The sequence below is a fragment of the Podarcis melisellensis genome (assembly GCF_964234715.1).
Source record: "Podarcis melisellensis genome assembly, chromosome: 16".
Taxonomy (NCBI): domain Eukaryota; kingdom Metazoa; phylum Chordata; class Lepidosauria; order Squamata; family Lacertidae; genus Podarcis; species Podarcis melisellensis.
In genome coordinates, this window is record NC_138533.1 from 8,450,139 (window position 1) to 8,464,683 (window position 14,545).

At 50.0% G+C, this 14,545-nt stretch overlaps 1 protein-coding gene across 1 annotated transcript in view; it reads right to left on the bottom strand.

The window, feature by feature from the left end:
- Window positions 1–7,605, bottom strand: part of CRTC2 (CREB regulated transcription coactivator 2) — a 37,941-nt gene extending 30,336 nt beyond the window's left edge. Inside the window, exon 1 of the mRNA XM_081891447.1 lies at window positions 6,832–7,605. Coding sequence (XP_081747573.1) covers window positions 6,832–7,068 — 237 coding nt within the window. The 5' untranslated portion in view covers window positions 7,069–7,605. The remainder of the gene's footprint in view (window positions 1–6,831) is intronic.
- Between the last annotated feature and the right edge of the window lie 6,940 nt (window positions 7,606–14,545).

Below are 14,545 nucleotides of genomic sequence, written 5' to 3' on the forward strand. Positions count from 1 at the left end.
CACAGGAAGTTGTCCAAAGATCAGATCTTTGGTCGGTGTAGATCAGTACAGCGGTACCTTGGTTCTCAAACTTAATCCGTTCCGGGAGTCTGTTTGACACCCAAAATAGTTTGAAAACCACCAAGGCGCGGCTTCCGATTGGCGGCAGGCGTTTCCTGCACTCAATTGGAAGCCGCGGAAGCAGTGTCAGATGTCTGGCTTCCGAAAAACATTCTCAAACCGGAACACTCACTTCCGGGTTTGTGGCATTCGGGAGCCGATTTGTTCGGGAACCAAGGCATCACTGTATTGTCTATGCAAAGGGCAAGGAACCTCGGTCCCAAGGACAAGATGCGGCCTTCCAGGCTTCCCTCTCCCTACAGGTGTCTCCTCCCCTTGCCACACCCCCTCTCCACAAGCCACGCCCCTCCGCCACGCAGGACTTCGACCAGCGGATTTGCCACTTGGCCCCTGGCTTATATATCTTGAGTTTCTAACACTGCCCCAGCATCTACAGGTAGGAAAGACTCCTGCCTGAAACCGTGGTCAGTCGCTGCCAGGCAGTGTTGGCAAAAGGAAGAAGAACCTGAGATCTTCCAGGATGGAGCAGCCAACTGCCATTATTCCCTGCTAGCTTGGCCAGTGGTCAGGGATGCTGACAGTGGGGGTTTTAGTCTAGCAACGTTTAGGTGCATCTCTAGATAGCTAGATGGAGCAATGATCTGAGTCAATACAAAGCAGCTCTTTGGATCACACTATACTGTATATCAATGGGACGCGGGTGGCGCTGTGGGTTAAACCACAGAGCGTAGGGCTTGCCGATCAGAAGGTCGGCGGTTCAAATCCCCGCAACGGGGTGAGCTCCCGTTGCTCGGTCCCTGCTCCTGCCAACCTAGCAGTTTGAAAGCACCTCAAAGTGCAAGTAGATAAATAGGTACCACTCCGGTGGGAAGGTAAATGGCGTTTCCGTGCGCTGCTCTGGTTCGCCAGAAGCGGCTTAGTCATGCTGGCCACATGACCCGGAAGCTCTACGCCGGCTCCCTCGGCCAATAAAGCGAGATGAGCACCTCAACCCCAGTCAGCCACGACTGGACCTAATGGTCAGGGGTCCCTTTACCTTTTTATACTGTATATCCCACGAAGCAGGTCCAGGTTAGCGCTTAAGAGCCTGCGCTTATGTTTTCGAGGTTCTCTGCACGTCACGGTGCAACATTTAACTAGCTCGTAAATCCACCTCTCACCCAACAAGAGGGAGGCAAATCTGAACTAGCTAACTGGCATCTGGCTTGTTTTGCCGCAGGGTGGGTTGCTTTTGGAGCCCTGAGGTTGGATCTCTGCTTCATTTTATCTACCTAGGGGATCCTGCCTATCACAAGCCTTTCTGGAAGGACTGGTTTGAGGGAAAACACCTGAGCACGTCCCCTAGAGGTATAGAATTCGCAGCCTAACCAACCTGCCGGCCTGCCGTCGGGTGAAAATTAACCAGCCGTTTCTTGCGCAAACAGGGGAGCGCATCAACACCGCCCCAAAGCAGTGAGGTGACGTCACCCCCCTTTTCGAATCGGGGCGTGCGGCAGCAGACACAGGAGTCGGATTCCACGGAAGGGAGATTTCGTGTTCTATGCAAAAATAAAGTCACTAGACCTCGTGACTGCACAGAGATATCTAAAGGGGTGCGAAGGAGCAAAACTGGAAAGAGGTCTTAGGATTCCCAGCTATCCACAACCTTCTTAAGGGAATACGCCAGGTTTTAGGCAAAAGGGAGCAAAGGGCCGGGTAAATATTGCCAGCTTCAAGTTTCTAGTCATTGAGGGTTTCATTGGTTCAAGTACAAAAAGGAGCCATGATCAAGGCAGGCTTCTGAACCATACCTTGCTTGGTCACCTGGGATGAATACACAGCCAAGGGAGGAGAACTTTCATAACCTTGGGAGATAGCTGGGCTTCTCTATCCCCTACTTCAGGCCACTGATTTGACACGAGTGACCAGCATGTTAACAGGTGGACCAGTCAGTGCTGTTCCAGGCTACTAACTTCCACTGATATATTTGCAAATCTGGTTCAGGAAGGCTGGATCTATGGATTAGACAAATTTATGGTTAGCAGGAAATCAGCCCTGAGTGCTCACTGGAAGGACAGATCCTGAAACTGAGGCTCCAATACTTTGGCCACCTCATGAGAAGAGAAGACTCCCTGGAAAAGACCCTGATGTTGGGAAAGATGGAGGGCACAAGGAGAAGGGGACGACAGAGGACAAGATGGTTGGACAGTGTTCTCGAAGCTACCAGCATGAGTTTGACCAAACTGCGGGAGGCAGTAGAAGACAGGAGTGCCTGGTGTGCTCTGGTCCAGGGGCTCACGAAGAGTCGGACACGACTAAACAACAACAACAAGGCATGCAAAAAGGTCCGAGATGATGAAAGTGGATTGGAGGAGCAGCTGTTGATATCTCAAAGACCTTGGCAGAAGCCAACAGACGTCTGCTGTTAGGGGAAAGGACATCTCTTCCATGTCAAAGTTTACTGATTCACCTCCCTTCCCCATAACACATGCACACTTTCATGGAATTGTAGAGTTGGAAGGGACCCAAAGGGTAATCTAGTCCAACTTCCTGCAATGTCTCAACTAAAGCATCTATCCTAGACAGCCATCCAACCTCTGATTAAAAACCTCCTAGGAAGGAGAGCCCACCACGGGAGTCCATTCAACTGTCAAACAGCTCTGACGGTCAGAAAGCGCTCCCTGATGTTTAGCTGGAATCTCCTTTCTTGTAACTTGAAGCCATTGGTTTGGGTCCTACAATTCCGGAGTGGAAGAAAATAAGCTTTCTCCATCTTCCATGTGGCAGTCCTTGAGATATTTGAAGATGGCTATCATATCTCCTCTTTACCAGACTAAACATACCCAATTCCCTCAACCGGTCCTCATAAGGCTTGGTTTCCAGACCCTTGATCCTCCTCTGCACACTTTCCAGCTTGTCAATCACACCATTTCGATTCACACAAATGTGGTTTGGCAGAAGTCAAAGAAACTTCGCATATATGTGGGATGTCATTATGAAAAAGAGTGGGCTGAATCCAATTAATTTCCACTCAGGGAAAACCAACTGAAATCAATGGAGCGAAGTTAGTCATGTCTATTCATGTCTTAATTTCAGTGGCCTTACTCTGAGCAGATGTAATGTTATAATTTACATAGGGTTGTATCCAACAAGTTCCTACACAATGGAGAAAGGCAATCCGCCTAAATTAATTCTCAGGTGTCTGGACAGCTCAGGCAGGCCTCGCAAAGAGTTTTCCATTTCTCCCTCTGACCTGTCCAGTGATGTTCTCAGTGGATCCTCCAACCTAGTGGCCAAACGCTGGGAAGTCACCCCAAGTCGACAGGATGAAGATTCTTGGGAATTGCAGTTTGCTAAGGGTGCAAAGAATCATTAGGAGACACCCCCCCATTTCCCTCCTAGTGCTACAATTCCCACCATTCCCATTCCCTGGGAACAGGGATTGATTGTTGACCCACTTTGGAAATTATAGCTCTTGAGGAGAACCGGGGGTGGGGTGTCTCCTAACAACTCTCAGAATTCTTGATAAACTACAGCTCCCAGGATCCTTTGCGGGAGGCCATGGCTGTTTAAAGTGGCATCGTAGTGTTTTAAATGTATGGTGCAGGTGTGGCCTTCCAGGCTTGATCTAACATGGCAAGCCTTCGCTGGAAACAGAGAAGCACTTCCTGAGTGCCACTCTTAAGTCCCCAAATCTGTACAGATCTGAGGGTGCGTAATACACACTCCAGGTAGACTCCTGGCACAGAAATCCCCCAGGGCTCCAGCCTGACCCAACCTTGGCAAGTGATACCAACTCAACTCGCCAAGACAGCCGCATCAGATGTGCCCCTCCATCCCCGCCAAGGCCAGGCCGCTGTTTTTGCATTTTCTCATCCTTTGCCCAATCTAATTTTAACCATCTCCGGGGAGCAGACTTTCCCCCTCTTTCCCGTGGGAGATTGTTCCAGATCTGCGGAATGAAAAGAAGAGGGGGGGACCTGCCCAACATTTTGCCTCGAGCACTGCAGAAGCCAGAGAGAAGACGACAACTTTATCAGAATATTCCCCAAGCATCATTCAAAGCAAAAAAAAAAAAGCCAATTGTCGAAATAATGTTTCCTAGTTGGTTATGTATCTCCAGATGTTCGCCACATTTCACGGCCCTAATCACGATCAGGGAGAGAATCACGCAGGGAGATAAATGAATGAACCAACGACCTCAGCAAGTCTGTCAGGAGAGACTCATTCCTCCCTGGAAACCCAAAAACAATGGTAGAAGAAAACTCAAGCAAGAGGATTTCTGTTACAGAGGGGGTGGAAGAACCTGCCACCCTGATATTGCTGGACTACAACTCCCATCAGTCCTGCTTGTCGGCCATACTGGGTGGGGCTGATGAGGCAGTATCCAGAAGACCAGAGAGTCTCTACTCAATGTATAAGAGCCACTTTTGACATGTTCAGCTTAGGATATTCAGTTGTTAAAAGACTGAGGATGGGAGAGATTTCTGAGTAACCCAGAGATACTGGCATCAAATCCCCCTTCTGCCAGCAAGGCCTGAAGCTTGTTCTCACTATGCTGCTTAGGTCTGACCTAAGCCCTCTGTGAATGGCAATTCATGGTTAACACACCTGTGCACACTTTATATCCCAAGTGCCCTCTCTGCCCATGTTAGATAGACCAGTCTGCCCTATCCAAGGGAAGGGACATCTGCTTTGCAGGTTCAATCTCTGGCATCTCCAGGTAGGACTGGAAGAGAACTCTGTTTGAAATCCTGGGCAGCTGCTACCAGGCAGGGTAGTCAACACTAAGAAAGATTTATCAATGGTTTGATTCAGTGGATGGCAGCTTCCTATGTTCCAGTCTGTGGGGAAGATTTGCACTGATGCTCATCAAAATCTGTGGCTGATTTCAGCAGTTAAGCATTCTATGTACTGTAAAACACAGCGGTGTCCCCATCAAGCCCAACTCCCCTATTACAGTACATCCCTCCCCCAGATTCCTCCTCTATGGAGGGCTCCATGCCATTACCCAATCAGACCAAACTCTCCCTATTCTCCTTCTCCCTTGCTTTTCCTTATGCGAGTGTTTCAATGACCCCCCCACCCTTCCCTAAACAGTGTGCTTCCACAATGGTCTCATCAGTTCTAACATTGATCTTGGGGGAAATGGGAACCCTCAGTCCTGAGAATACTACTCTTCCACAAGTCCCCTACACTGCAGTAGCCCACTAATGACACCCACCTCAAATACACTAGGCCATACCTCTAGATAAGGTCCCTCCATAACCTGATTCATTCACAGCCAACTCTCAAGCCATTGCTCTCCTACAGACAGTTCCACCCTCATTTACATCCTAAGCCAGCCATTCCCAAACATTTCATCCCAGCAGACCACTTAAAAATGGCTCAGGGTCTCAGCAGACCACGTAATGGTTTTCCTGCCTGTTGCTGCAATCGTAATGTGCTATGCTGGATGATTCCTTAATAGTATTTCTTATGAATTTTATCGAATTGCAATTTGAATTCCACAGAACTCCATCGATTGGGCAATGAACTGGAGAATTCCACAGAATTCAAATTGTAATACAAGAGAATATACTATAAGGAATATAGTGGGTAACCTTCCAGAGGGTGGGTGGGTGGCATGCTGTTGGTGGACCTGAGGCAAGGAGTTTGGTGCAGGGGTTAGACTAGGACTTGGGAGACCAGGGTTCGAATCCCCACTTGGCCATGAAGCTCACTGTGTCATTTTGGGCCTGTCACTGCCTCTCAGCCTAACCTAACTCACAGGGTTATTGTGGAGGAAGAGACCCATGTATTTATCGCTTAAAAAGGTAAAGGGAACTCTGACCATTAGGTCCAGTTGTGACCGACTCTGGGGTTGTGGTGCTCATCTCGCTTTATTGGCTGAGGGAGCCGGCGTACAGCTTCCGGGTCATGTGGCCAGCATGACTAAGCTGCTTCTGGCGAACCAGAGCAGCTCACGGAAACGCTGTTTACCTTCCCGCCGGAGCGGTACCTATTTATCTACTTGCACTGGCGTGCTTTCGAACTGCTAGGTTGGCAGGAGCAGGGACTGAGCAACGGGAGCTCACCCCGTCACGGGGATTCAAACCGCCGACCTTCTGATCGGCAAGTCCTAGGCTCTGTGGTTTAACCCACAGCGCCACCCGCGTCCCTCTCATTTATCTATTAGAAAATAGATAAATAAGACAGCACCCAACAGAGTGTGTCCGCCAATTCACATCCTTACAGCTGCCACCATCTTCTCTAAGCACCCCCTCCCTTTATGACCCCCCATGACCCCAAAACAAGCCCCCCACTACCTCTCCCTTTCACCCATTTAAGCCCTTAAGACTCAACATCTCTTCCTCCAAGAGACCCAACATCATCAGCACCACCTTATCTCACACGCCCATCTTCAACTGAGGATGCCCCCCATGACCTCACACCCGCCTAGTCCAATCCACGCCCTCCAACTCTGTCATTGGCTCCCCACCACCCCGGTTCCCCCCTCCACACCCATCCTTAACTGATGCTGTACCCCAGGACCTCAACCAATCCACGCCCTCCCCTTCCCAAGTCGGCGCCCCGTCATTGGCTCCCTTCCCACCCCGTTCTCCCACCCCCAAGACCGGATGTCGCTACCCCCCTATATCTGCCCCTCACCGGAAGTCGGTTCCCCCATTCCTCCGCAGCGCCCCCTCAGGGACGGACCGGCCGAGGGGCAGGCGGGCGGCGAGGCGGCCTTTCGACCTCGCCTTCCCCGTCCCCCGTCCCGTCCTCCCTCCTCGTCGTCGTCCTCCTTACCCGTGTGGTGCCCAGCTCCATCATCACCTCCTCGAAGGCCGCCGTCTCCTCGGCCTGCCGCTGCTTCTGCAGCGCAATCTTCTCGCTGAACTTGCGGGGGTTGGACGCCGCGGCGGCGGCTGCCGCGGCCGACGCAACCACGACGCCCCCCGCGGCCGCAGCGCCGCCCGACGACGACGAGGAGGAGCCCGGTCCGGCTCCCGTAGCCGCCGCGGCCCCGGAGCCCGACGCCGCCATCTTGGTCCGCCGCCGCCGCCGCCTCCTCCTCCTCCTCACAACCCTCCCTGGCCCGTGAGAGGAGCGGCGGGGCCGCGGCCTTCCCTCCCTCTGTGAGCTCGGCCGCGGGGCACGACGGGAAAGCGAGTTTGTTTACTTGCCTCGCCGACATGGGGCGCGCGCGGCCGAGGAAAGGCGGCGAGACTACGGCTCCCGGCGCGCCCCGCGCGAGCAATGAGAGGGATGAGAACGCTCCGCCGCAAGGGACGACGGGAGGTGGAGTCCTCGTCCATAAGGCGCCGGTCTAAGCAGGGGCAGCGGGAACTACCTCTCCCGCCGTGCCCTGCGCGGACTCTGCTTTGGGGAGACTGGCGCATACTTTAATTTGGTGCGGGGTTAGAAACGTAATGGTATTGATTTTAAACCCGTAAGCCGATTTAGAAGCTCCTTTGGGCGTGTAAGCGGTATATAAATTATTATCACTGATTACATTTGTGAGGTCTATTTCCATAACGCGTGCCGCTGAGCATGTGCAAAGTGCGTTTTTCTTAAATAATTGGTTTTATTTTATTTTTTTCACTTCATTATAACCATCTAACGAAACAAGCACCAAACAATAAGTAGAGACTTATAGACACAGGCTGCAATCAGTGTTCGAAATTCCACAGGCAGGTCCAGTTGCAAGATTTTTGGGCACCAGGTTGGTAACCACAGTTTAAAAACCTCTGCCTTAGTCCATGGTTAATTCCATTTCCATTGTGTGTGCTGCTTTTTCTTGCATGCTGGGACAAATGAAATGTAAGAGCAAGCGATAGTCAAGCATTGGTTGCATTGTAAAGGACCCCAGTGTCATATAGTCCATCACCCTGGCAAATAGACATTTCGCTGTGACAACTGTAACCTAGAGCTAAGGCGCGATTTGGTGCCTAGCTTATAAATCTGAGTTTCTAACACTGGCTGCAATTCTAGACACTTAACTTACCTAAATCCACAGGTGGGCAATACCTATATTAGGACCAATCAGCGTCACAAGTTTTTTTTTTTTTTAAGAGAACAGAAAAGTACAACATCCAGCTTCAGAAGTATCACCAAGTTTTGGAGTTCGCTTTTTCTAGAGTTTTTGGGGTGGCTCACAAATATTACTTTAAAGCGCTTATCCCTGAAGATCCTGAGGGCGCTGATGGGAGTTGTAGTCTCACATCACGAGGGCACCATACAGAGCATTGTGGCTGTTGTTCTGTATCGCTTGTAGATACATATAGATGAATATAAGGCAGAGTGAAACTGAAATGTCAAAGTCCACCCACATAGGAAGCCACATCACCCTTAAGGCACTATTGCTTTCTGTTCCTTCATCAGAGATGACTTCAACAAGTGTAAAGCAAAGCATTTTGGCATGAAAAAAAATCTTACTTTTCTGTACAAGAGGTAAGACCAGATTTTGAGGACACCTCCTTGCCAGGCAAACACACTTTGAGATAGAAAGTAGGGCCAGTGAGGGGCGTGGCTTAGGAAGAGGGGGTGTGGCCTGGGAAAGATTCCAAGGGCCAGATAGAAAGGCTCGGAGGGCCGCCCGTGGCTCACCGGGCCTGAGGTTCCCCACCCAGGCAGAACTTTATATAAAGCGGGGGGGGGGGGGAGGAACCTCGTAGAAACGTGCTCGAACCGCGGTTTTGCAAACAGCATTAAAGGATTAAAAACCAGAGGGGATTTCGTTCAAAGGGAAGCTGGAAAACGAGCAGATTGCAAAGGCAAAGGGGATCAGCAGAGATCCTGCTTGCAGAGGCGAGAGCAGCCGAAAAGCCAGGGACGGCAGGAACAGCATCTGCCCCAAGGCCAGGACGCGCCAGAGAGTACACGAACTGGAACATTGCAAACCAAACAAGGCACGTATCTGATTGTGCGGCAGACGACCTAGGAAAGAGCAGGAGGAGGACAGGACGGCCTGTGCAGAGGAGCAGCAGGCAGGACATGCTGCCAAAACCCTTCCTTGGCCATTTGGAAAACTCCCAGGGAAGTTTGGGGGCTGGTCAGCGTCTCCCAGCTTAGGTCTACCACGCAGGATTGTTGTGAAGAGGAAAGTGGGCACCCAGAAGACCCTTGCTGCAGGATCAAGCCCATCTCAGTCCAGCCTCCTGCTTTCCCAGTGGCCAAACCAGCTGCCTCAATCAGAAACAAGCCTTGGTGTACAAAAATCATTTTTATTTATATATATAAAGAAATTGAAGAAATGCATTCAACCACCTGCGTCGTCACAGCCAGTTTGGACTCTTGCATACAGCCGAGGGAACCAAACCCTATGCCATCCCACTCAATGGCTATGCCCCCACTCCCAGAATGAGATAGATTTTCATCAAAGCAAAAAAACATACTTTGTTCTACCATTTGTTGGGAAGCGGATCAGGAACAAGGAGCTCAGATGAGTTCTGAAGCGCCACTTCAGGGCCCCTGTTCAATTTCCTGCATGCTGGAGCCTAAACATACTTCCCAAAATCTTAAGGACTGGGAACTTCAGCTCTTTGTTTTTGTTTAACAAAACAGAAAGCCATAACACAAATGGATAAGCACATGAAAAATCCACTGAAATCAGACATCATAAGTTCATCTTCGGTTGGGTAGTTCGCAACTCTCTGTGGCTTTGCACTTGTCTCAGAAGATTGATAAAGAATGTATAATTATTTTGGTAATTATGGTGTGTATATTAGTCGCCAAAGTGTTGCACGAGTCGTACTATAACACAAATGGGTGGCACAGTGTTCAGAGATGTCCAGTTCTACGCCAAAAACGAATTCCACATTCACCCCTGCGTAACAAGGGTTGGATCCAGCTAAGTGGACCTACAGCATTTTCTCTAGTGTTAGTCCTACCCAGAGTAAAAGGTAAAGGGACCCCTGAGCATTAGGTCCAGTCGTGACAGACTCTGGGGTTGCGGCGTTCATCTCGCTTTATTGGTCGATGGAGCCGGTGTACAGCTTCCGGGTCATGTGGCCAGCATAACTAAGCTGCTTCTGGCGAACCAGAGCAGCGCACGGAAACGCCATTTACCTTCCCACCGGAGCGGTACCTATTTATCTACTTGCACTTTGACATGCTTTCAAACTGCTAGGTTGGCAGGAGCAGGGACCGCACAACGGGAGCTCACCCCGTCGCTGGGATTTGAACCGCCAACCTTCCGATCGGCAAGTCCAAGGCTCTGTAGTCCCACTGAAATTAGTAGACATGACCAAGGCACCATCTGTACGGTACCACTGTCATGCCTTCCGCCAAAGAATCCTGGGAATTGTAGTTTGCTGTGGGTGCTGAGTGTTTTTAGGGCTGCAATTCCCAGTGTGGTTTAACAAGTAACCCCCCCCCCCTTCCCAGGGAACCCACAAAACTGTAACACTGCAAGAGGTTATCCTAACATTTACAGCAAAATACAGTACAGTGGTACCTTGGGTTACATACGCTTCAGGTTACATACACTTCAGGTTACAGACTCTGCTAACCCAGAAATATTACCTCGGGTTAAGAACTTTGCTTCAGGATGAGAACAGAAATCATGCTCCAGTGGCGTGGCGGCAGCGGGAAGCCCCCATTAGCTAAAGTGGTGCTTCAGATTAAGAACAGTTTCAGGTTAAGAACGGAGCTCCGGAACAAATTAAGTACTTAACCCAAGGTACCACTGTACAGTGCCCAATTTTGGGAGACGTGGGTAGCCCTGCCTTTAAAGTGACATGACACTGCTTTAAACTTTTTTTTAAGCAGGTTGGATTGCCAAGATGACCCATGGCGTCCCTTCTGATTTTACGATATAACACACATGGTGTAGTCGAGTCCACTCATTTGACTTGTAGGATAACCATTGGCTACAACCCTTCAATTTCTTCCCTAGATGAGATTTTAGCACCCCCCAACCCGTTCACTCCATTACAGGCCGTTCTGCTTTCTCACTGCCAAGTCCACGGATTCAACAGAAATTTCACAGAAGAAAGCTGCGTTTTAATGAAGGCAGCATGGGAGAAACAGACAAACACACACACACAGAATGGGTGGAGTAAAACGCCTTTTATTTGGGCCGCTCCATTCCCATCTCATTAAGCAATTTGGCACGGTCAGCCCCATCCGTGTTTTCATCTGGCGAGAAAGGAATGCAAGGGAGCATTTATTCCGAGGGCTCCGTGCGAAGGAAGGATTCCGCCGCCCACATCCTTTCATCGAGACCCTCTGCGTAGGAAAAAAAACCCCAAAAAACTGCCGCAAAGAAAGAACGTCAAAGCAGCAAACTGGTGGTGCTCAGCCAATGGCAAAATCATTGCTGCAAGCCACCCAACCCATCCCATTCTTCGCAGGTCAAACCCAACCAAAGAGCCAGCCTCTTTGCTGGGTATCGTAAATGCGGCTTTGGAAACGGCCTCTTGGCAGATCCACAGCGTTCCTCAGAAACTTAAAATGGGGATTCCTTCCCCGGGAGATGGGTCAACCCCATTTTATTTCTTCTGAGTACTTGTAAGCTGTTCTTCAGCCAGAAAGGCTCCCCAGAAAGGCGTACAACCTATTATAACAAAACAGTCCTGGCCCTGCAAGCTTAAATTTTTTAAACAAAACAAGAATTATCAAACTTGGGCACCAGTGCTCAAACAGTTGTTCTTATGAAGGTCAGCTTCTACTGTTCAGGGTTAGGAGGTGGCCTGATGCAGCAGCTCTTTTGGGAAAGCTGACGGAACGAACTCTCCTTCTCAGCTCTCCTTTGGTGACAGTCCTATAATCATGGAATTGGAAAGGGACCTCGAGGGTCATCTAGTCCAACCCGCTGCAACGTAGGAATCTTTCGCCCCATGTGGGACTCCAAACCACGATGCTGAGATTAAAAATCCCACGGAACAAGCTTCTGCTCTGGAGGACAGGACTTCAGCCAACGTTCAAGTTACAAGGAAAGAGATTCTCACTCAACTTCAGGAAGGGCTGACACTAAGAGCTGTTTGACAGTGGAATATAGACTCCCATGAACAGTGTTCGAAACTCCCATTGTTCTAGGCGCATTTTGCGACAGGGAGCGTCATTCGCATGAGCAGTTTCCGAGCTTTGGGCACAGTGCTGCGCCTAAGATTTCAGATTTAAAATTGCAGAATGGAAGGAGAGGAGCTTTTCTTGCCTCCCCACTTCTAACTACTCTGAAGACTGGAGAAGAGACCCTCTTAAGAATATTAGGGGGAGTGGGCAAGGGAAGGACTAGACCAGGCATGTCCAAAGTCCATTTCAGGGGCCTAATCCGGCCTGCCAGTCAATTTAATCCGGCCCCCGTGGCAGTATATTTCACACATGTTCACTTCATCAAATCTGGCCCTCTTTGAAAAAAGTTTGGGATCCCCTGGACAATGTGAAAAGTGAATGCAATATTTTAGCTGCAGTTCATTCGTTTTCAGCTTTGTGTTCTTGTTATTAAAAAGTGTGCCTAGATATTCCAGGTTTAAGGTGCCATTTAGCACCTCGCTTTCGTTTCTCAGAGGTACCGCCTCTCCTGGTATGCTCTGCAGAGGACCTTAAGGTCCACAAATGACAACACCTTGGAGGTCCCAAGTCACAAGGTGGTTAGACTGGTCTCAACTAGGGCCAGGGCCTTTTCAGTACTGGCCCCGACTTGGTGGAACGCTCTGTCACAAGAGACTAGGGCCCTGCGGGACTTGACATCTTTCCGCAGGGCCGGCAAGACAGAGCTGTTCCGCCTGGCCTTTGGTTTGGACTCAGTCTGACCCTTATGTTTCCCTCCCCTTATGGTCTTGATCTATGGGCTACTTTTAAAATGATGCTGCATTTTAGATTGCATTTTAACCTGTATTTTAAATTATGTTTTTCCCCTAATTATGTTTTTACTGTAATTTTACTGGTGTTAGCCACCCTGAGCCCAGCTCTGGCCAGGGTATAAATAAAATTTTATTATTATTATTATTATTATTATTATTATTATTATTATTATTATTATTATTTCTGTCGCTGCCCATGAGAGGTTGCAGGTTTCTAAGCAGAGGCTGGATGGCCACATGTCCTGGCTGCTTTAGTTGATATTCCTGCATTCCAGGGGGTTCAACTAGATGGCCTTTGAGGACCTCTTCCAACTCTATGATTCTGAGATTTGATGCTCTTCTGAATGGAGAGGAGGCCTGATGGAGCCGGGCCGTCATCTTCCCAAAAAAACAGCCACAGGGAAGGGGAGGGCATTTTCAAGGCATGTCCCACGAGACATCTGTTTCGCACCCTTCCCAAATCCCTTGCAGTGCTGTGCACATGGAAAGGAGGGTCCAGAGGGGTGGAAATTTTGAAAAAACTGGACGGCGACTGCTATATGCCAAGTTAAGAAACTGTATGCTGAACTTCCGTTTAAAAACCGCTCTGGATATCGAAGCTGCTTTCGTTTCCACTCGCCGCCCCCGAGTATTTTCCAGCCAGCGTAAACGGCTTGGGTCGTGGGCGTCTCAAGTGCCTGCCAGCCTCCCAGAGACAGGAAACGGTTTAAGAACAAAAGCAGCTCAAGTCAACAAGCGATCGGTACCGAGCATTCGCAAACGCCTTAATGCAACCAAGGGAGGTGGTCTGATCACTGAAGTCCCACTTTTAAATGAAAACATAACCTATTTTATGGCTGGGGAAATTTGTTCTGAGTCCAACTTCTCCGTCGTTCTTTGTCCGCAGTCATCTCAACTGGTCCCTGCAAAGGCCCGTAGCTGCAGTTCCACACTTGTGAGAATTCCAGATCTTGGGGCCCTGAAAGGTAAAGGTAAAGGGACCCCTGACCATTAGGTCCAGTCGTGGCTGACTCTGGGGTTGCAACGCTCATCTCGCTTTATTGGCCGAGGGAGCGGCGTACAGCTTCCAGGTCATGTGGCCAGCATGACTAAGCCGCTTCTGGTGAACCAGAACAGCGCACAGAAATGCCATTTACCTTCCCGCCGGAGCGGTACCTATTTATCTACTTGTACTTTGACGTGCTTTCAAACTGCTAGGTTGGCAGGAGCAGGGACCGAGCAACGGGAGCTCACCCTGTCGCGGGGATTCGAACCGCCGACCTTCTGATCTGCAAGCCCAAGAGGCTCAGTGGTTTAGACCACAGCGCCACCCGTGTCCTTATACTAGGCCAAAAATGAGCCGGTGCTGAAATTCAATAGGGGCAGACCCCTATGGAAATTCACAATTGCTGGTTAACATAAAATCATAGACACCCACACACACACACCCCAGGGTCAGGTAGTCTAACCCAGTGTTTCCCAAACGTTTTTGGGCAACGGCACACCTGTTTACTGAAAAAAAATCTCGCGGCACACCACCATTAAAGCCCCGCCCCGTGACGTCAGCGCGCAGCGTCACGCCGGGAGGGACGCACAAAAGTGAAAGTTTTTTCCCTCCCCCTTGCTGGGGAACCTCCAAGCTTTGGGGGTGGGAGGAGGCAGCAGAGCGAGGGACTGAGGGACGGCGGCAACTGAGGCGGCGGCGGCTGAGGCAGAGCTGGGAAGGGGGTTTCCAG